Below are 6,309 nucleotides of genomic sequence, written 5' to 3'. Positions count from 1 at the left end.
TCCATGAGCAGAGTGGGGCAGCCCCTGGACGGAGCACGGGGCGCACAGCACTCGGCAGGCTGGATGGATGAAATGCAGTGGCACCAGCAAGGGCCAGCGGAGGCCACCCCCCGACCCCCAGATTTCAGAGGGACAAGATCTCAAAGTCTTCATCTTCTGAGTCAAAGAATCTTTCCAATCGCTCTACATCAGAAGAATCTAGAAGAAACACAATACAACCTCAGCAAATGTCTCTTGTAGGCTCTTTTGGAGTGTGGGGTGATAGCTGCTGAAATAAGGGGACAGACCAAACAATGTCTCACACCCCCAGGGTGCCAGGCTGCCCAGACAAGAGAAGCAGACTCTTGACTGTGCCTACTGGGTGCTTGGGCCAGCACCCTGACCCCTGTGGCCACATGCCTGCCCTGCTGGTGACCAGAGTCAGGAGCGGACTCTGTTCCCCTCCATCTTGTGGGGCTCATCACAGTCAGAGTGACAGAGGTGGAAGGTGACGCACTCAGAGCCACATAAATACTTCACTACAGGTAGCTCTGGGCTCTGAGCCCACCTGCTGCCGTGTGCTGCTGGGCTGGGGTTAGTTCTACAGGCATGGTGACCACTGAGGGGTCAGTACCATCTGTGGCCAGTGGCTCCACTGCTGGACTGCATTATCAGAGAGCCTGGAGCATCCTGTCTCCAGGGCCCCAAAGACCCTATGGAGCATACCCAGTGCCACAGCACCCTGGGCAGGATCCAGTGTTGGGTGAGGCTCACATAAACCTAACTGGTTGAAAGTGAAAGGACCAGGCCCTAGGGAAGCAAGATGGGCACATGGCTCTCCAGGAACCCTGCCTCGACCCTGACCTGCCACCCGTCTCAGCACTCACCTAGGGATAGGTTTAGGACGTCAGGACAGGCCAGGTGGGAAGGTGGCTGCTCCACCAGCTCAAACATGGGCAGGGCGCCTCCAAGTAGTGATAGCTGTCAGCAAGACACAGCGTTAGAGGCAGCCCCATCCCAGAGATCACTGCACCTAAAAGAAGGGGGGACTGCCAGCCACAACCACAAGGTACATACAACTGCTTCTCCACTTCACCAATGTGGAAATGGAGGCAAGTTTAGCAAGAACCCAGCATGGCCATTGATGGCCACATGCCTGCCCTGCTGGTGACCACGTGCAATCAGATTAGCCTGACCGTTGAGGGCAGAGGGGAGCTGTGTGTGTCCAGCAAACAGCAGCCTTCAGAACATCCACAGCTCAGCATCTTACTACCATCCGGGTGTCAATGAGGACAGAGGTATAAACTGGAAACCCCATCCCCAGGCCAGTGTGCAAGGTCTATCCCCAAGAGTGCTAAATGAGGAGGGTGATGCCTTGGGACACATGGTCTGTCCAGGCTACATGGCTGTAAGAGGCGGAACAAGCTCTCCACAGCCTGCTGAGCAGAGCCCGGCCAGGCTGTCCGAGACACTGACACTGACTGTTGGACCCTGTGTGCGCCCACACCTCTCCAGGAGACTCAGCTCAGTTACAAACCTTTTTGACTTGCTGGCACCAGTCATTGAAGTCGTCCTCAGTCTTACAGAAAAACCCCTAAAATGAAATGACTGTGAGCAGAGAGCTGAGGCTGGTTCTATTCCCAATGTCCAGTACAGAGACAACGCCACAGGTGATGGACACACTCTAGGCTGTCCTTGCTTCTGTGGCCAGGCAGGGAGCTCCCCAGGGCTCCTAAGCTGTGCATGGCCCTCTGGACCCAGGTCCTGACACTCCTTGGGCTCCATCACTTTACTTAGCCCTTTGCCCCTCCCTTGATATACCCATAAGATATGTTGTATGCCTGAGCATCAGGCATGTTGGGGGCGCGTCCCTCCCTGTGGCTGAACTGCCGGGTGGGACTCAGCCTGGACCCAGCCTCTCCCTAGAAGCACAGCTACAAAGGCTGCCAAGACCGCCAAGGATGCAGGTGCTATACCACATGGGTAGGGAGCCTCGTGGCCATGTGGGGACTTCCAAGAATCACCTGGAAGACCACAAAGCTTAAGACAGCCTGGACTGGCAGCTACCAGGAATTCTGAACACTTACAGGTTTACAGATGGTAACAGGACAAGAAAAATCCACACAAAGAAAACAGAAGTATGAAGTGGGAGAGAGCTCAGACTGGGTGTCCCCTCCCCTGCTCCACAGATAGCAGCTCTGCTGGAGCTGAAAGGTTCATCACTCTAAGAAGCCAGCGTGAGGACAGAGTTGTCCCACCATGTGTTCCCTCTGGTCTCAGTGTAGAACCACAGGCTAATGCTCACACTTGGGGCTGTCCTCGCACACTAGTGTCCATGAGTGCATGGCCTGGGAGGCAGCTCCAGCTTGGCCTCAGTGTTGCAAGTGCCCATCCTGTAACTGCTGAGACCTGCACTGTGGGAAATGCCCTTAGTTCTGGCTGGACACGGAGCTCAGCGAAAGGGGCTAAGTCCAAGGCCTGCAGCCCACCTGCATGTCCTGGAGGGGGGCCACATCTCAGATGGCCTGGGCTCAGGACCAGGTCTGCCTGGTTTCTAAGCAGAGCAGAGCTCCCCTGATGTGGGGTCCTCTCACAGTTATCTACTTCCCCAGGATGCCACTGTCTCTAGTTGTTTCTGGCCTTCTTCAAGTACATTTTGAGAGTAGGCAGGTTTGTATAAACCACACAGGAATCCAGAATCATTTCCCAGATGTTATGCAAAACCCAGAGGGCTGTGGAGCTGATGCAGGGTCAGAGGCCAGTGGTAAGACTTCAGTGTCTGAACACTATTCATCCTCTTGCCCTTCAACTTTTAAACTATGAGAAGCTAGTACTTTTTCCAAAATGTTGAAGAAAACTCTACAACCCTGAAGGTTTTCCTTTTCATTCTAACGCAGGATTTGGCACAACATGCCTCAGAACTGCCCACAAGCTCACATGGCTGAGACCCACCACAGCAATGGACGGATCGAGCTCCCCGATGCTCATCCTGCATGGAGGGTGCTGGCAGTGGAAACTCTCATCTGGGACAAGGCAGCTGTCTGTGGCTTCTACTGCCGGCTGTGTTGTGTGGGGGTCCAGGTAGATAAGCTCCTCACCTGGGTGAAATGACAGAGGTGGCGGGCAAGTGACTGAGCCACATTTCAGACTCACACTACCACCTCAGACAGATAAGCCCTGAGATGCCATGTGTTGACAGGCTGGAAGCTGGACTACTGAGAGGGGGAACACACAGGAGGCCTTGTAGGACCCCATGGAGCTGCCTTCTTGCTGGCCACCCCAGAAAAGGGGCCCCTGGGGTGTGTGGAGACCTGTTTCATGGTATGCCTTCCCCTCATGAACCACACCCACGGGCCCCCAGGGACGTCACTGTCCCACAACTCACCAACGTAGCCGATGAAGTAGTGGGCACTGTTGGGTTTCCCTCCAATCACCCCCAGGGACTGGGGCATCCGGAAGCAACGCTATGGGAGGGGTGGATGCTGAGTACCTGCTCTGCGGGCCAAGCAGCAGACATCTACACAGGCACATCCATGTGTCCCAGGTGGGAGCCGACCCCCTCCCAAGTGGGCCCAAGGGCCCGATGAAGCCCAACTGGGTGAAGAGCCCTGTCTGGTGGGCTGGGAGGGGCAGAGGCTATGGCATAGGGGCCTACAGGAGGGGTAATGGGGGGCTGGGATATTTAAGGGCAGTCAGAGGGCTGGAAGGAGGAGACAAGATTGAGACAATAGAAGGACCGTTGTAAAATGCAGCATTTCAGGGTGGCACCTGTGGCTCAGTGGATAGGGCACCAGCCCCATATACTGAGGATGGTAGGTTCAAACCTGGCCCCGGCCAAACTGCAACAAAAAACAGCCAGGCACTGTGGCAGGCACCTGTAGTCCCAGCTACTCAGGAGGCTGAGGCAAGAGAATTGCCTAAGCCCAGGAGCTGGAGGTTGCTGTGAGTTGCGACACCACGGCACTCTGCCGAGGGCAATAAAGTGAGACTCTTGTCTCTAAAAATAAATAAATAAATAAATAAATAAAATACAGCATTTCCATTCTGTCTAGGAACGACCCTGAACATGGTTCCTTGGTCTAAAATTGACACTGACTGAAGGACTACTCTTCATAACACAGCAGGGTCTGTCAGAAGGGCCTGTGGACAGAGCTCCCAGGGGGCTTGGCAGCCCCTTCATCACCCCAAACCCTTCCTGCAGTCCACCCTCTCAAAAGCCAAACCACCCTCCAAAGGGATGCTAAGCTGAAGGAAAGCGTGGGGAGGGTGCCTCGGTGCGATGGGGCTCCCAGCATCTTAGCCCCTACTGTTTGCCACTCAGTTAGCAAACTTGTGAAACCAAACTGAAAGGCCTTTCTCTGTTGCATGTGGCTTAGATCAAATCCACCCTTTGTGAGGCCCTATAACTGTGGCTATGGGCTCCCAAGGCTGCACAAAATGTGACCAAGAACTGGGGAAGGGACCCTGGGCAGAAGCCACAAGACGCACCTTCAGTGTCTCCACGTAGGCAGCATTGATGTCCGTGAGCCCTAGGCGCAGGGGGATGAGAAGTACCAGGGGTCTCCAGGGTGACAGCCTGGTGGTGACCTCAGCTCCAGCAGGGAACCCATTACAGTGCTGGTCGGGAGCTGCAGAAGACGCCGGGGCTGTGCCACATGGAAGGCTGGTCCTGCATAACCTTCCTGGAAAGGAAGACACACTTTGATAGGCCAGGAGAACTAGGGACAGCACAGTAATTATTTTGTAACAGAAAGTATTACAAAGCCAGGTACTTAAAATATAATTCAAACAATTTTGCCACAGATATTTTCTATGTATATTCAGTTAAAAAATTTTATTATAAAATAAACCATACACACATGTACAAATCAGAAGAAAGTAACAAAGTACCACATGGGCCCCAGCACATTCAGCCCAGGATCCTTTTGTGGGGGCCCCTCCTCAACCAGCAGAGAACTTATTCCCTCCCTTACTCATTTCCAATTGTCCATTTTGGGGGGAGCATGGCTCGCTCTGTACCCTGACCTTGGCTTCCACACCACTCCCCAGGGCAAGGAGCCTGGGTGAGCCTAGGAGAACCCAGATCACCTTGTTCATGCAGAGCTAATGCAGTGCTCAAAACAAAGGGACAGGGACGCAACAGAAGACAGAGCCAGTCTGAGGGGACACTGGCGAGACCTGGGCAATTGGGCACCAAAACCATGACAGTGACATAAACAGAAAAAGAGCCCATGAATCTGCTGACTTGGAAAAAGTTTTCTTTTCTTTTCTTTTTTTTTGAGACAGAGCCTCAAGCTTTCCCCCTGGGTAGAGTGCTGTGGCATCACAGCTCACAGCAACCTCCAACTTCTGGGTTCAAATGAGTCTCCTGCCTCAGCCTCCCAAGTAGCTGGGACCACAGGTGCCCACCATAACGCCTGGCTATTTTTTTTGTTGTTGCAGCATCACTGTTGTTTGGCAGGCCTGGGCTGGATTTGAACACGCCACCTTCGGTGTATGTGGCTGGCGCCTTAGCCACTTGAGCCACAGGCACCGAGCCCAGAAAAAGTTTTCAAATTTAACCAAGGAGGGGAAGGGGAGTAAAGCTGGTTCTTCTCAAGAATGCCACCAGTGTGCATGGAAGGAAGGGCTAGGTTGGAAAAGCTCTTTCCTGCCATATATGTAATAAAGATGTAGACAAAACTCACCAATGCATATTAAATGTCACCCTCAGATTATTCATTAATTATAAGGGAAAAAGACCCCACCTCAACCAGGTGATGCAACAGTGCTGCTGATGAGGGGGCGAGGTAACACTCAGGGGCTCTGTGGGACACTGAGGGACACAGGGCTACCCAGCCCCATATACTGGCCAGAATGATCAACCCCAATCCAGTCATGAGGAAGGAGACCAAACAGCCTGGGGGACATCCAAATGACTAGGAAAAAGGAGGCAAGACTTCCTAGATTCAGGGAGACCAGAAAGATGTGCCACTACCTAACCCAATTACTGGACCCTTGATCAGGAAAACAGCCATGCTACCCTTCCTATGACGTGAAGCTGTACGTTCTGAAGGACCTTCTCACTCTTAGGAAAGGCTTGCTCAGAAAAAAATCAGCATGTTGTGAGAAAACAAGTGTGTGAAACACAACTGGTGAATCTAGGTGAAAGGTTTATGGCTATGATTCAATGAACTTATTATTTATTTATTTTTGAGACAGAGCCTCAAGCTGTCCCCCTGGGTAGAATGCTGTGGTATCACAGCTCACAGCAACCTCCAACTCCTGGGCTCAAGTGAGTCTCCTGCCTCAGCCTCCCAAGTAGCTGGGACCACAGGCACCCGCCACAAC

At 53.0% G+C, this 6,309-nt stretch overlaps 1 protein-coding gene across 1 annotated transcript in view; it reads right to left on the bottom strand.

Moving 5' to 3' along the window:
* The window catches only part of ATG4B (autophagy related 4B cysteine peptidase), a 34,794-nt gene continuing 28,485 nt past the window's right edge, over positions 1-6,309 (bottom strand). The window contains exons 8-13 of the mRNA XM_003798262.3: positions 4,468-4,661; positions 3,365-3,443; positions 2,932-3,077; positions 1,517-1,573; positions 867-960; positions 1-198 (exon numbers count right to left, since the gene is read on the bottom strand). Coding sequence (XP_003798310.1) covers positions 125-198; positions 867-960; positions 1,517-1,573; positions 2,932-3,077; positions 3,365-3,443; positions 4,468-4,661 — 644 coding nt within the window. The 3' untranslated portion in view covers positions 1-124. The remainder of the gene's footprint in view (positions 199-866; positions 961-1,516; positions 1,574-2,931; positions 3,078-3,364; positions 3,444-4,467; positions 4,662-6,309) is intronic.

This window comes from Otolemur garnettii, unplaced genomic scaffold, assembly GCF_000181295.1.
Source record: "Otolemur garnettii isolate 467f Iridium unplaced genomic scaffold, OtoGar3 scaffold00133, whole genome shotgun sequence".
NCBI lineage: Eukaryota > Metazoa > Chordata > Mammalia > Primates > Galagidae > Otolemur > Otolemur garnettii.
This window is presented reverse-complemented; position numbering and strand designations above follow the sequence as displayed.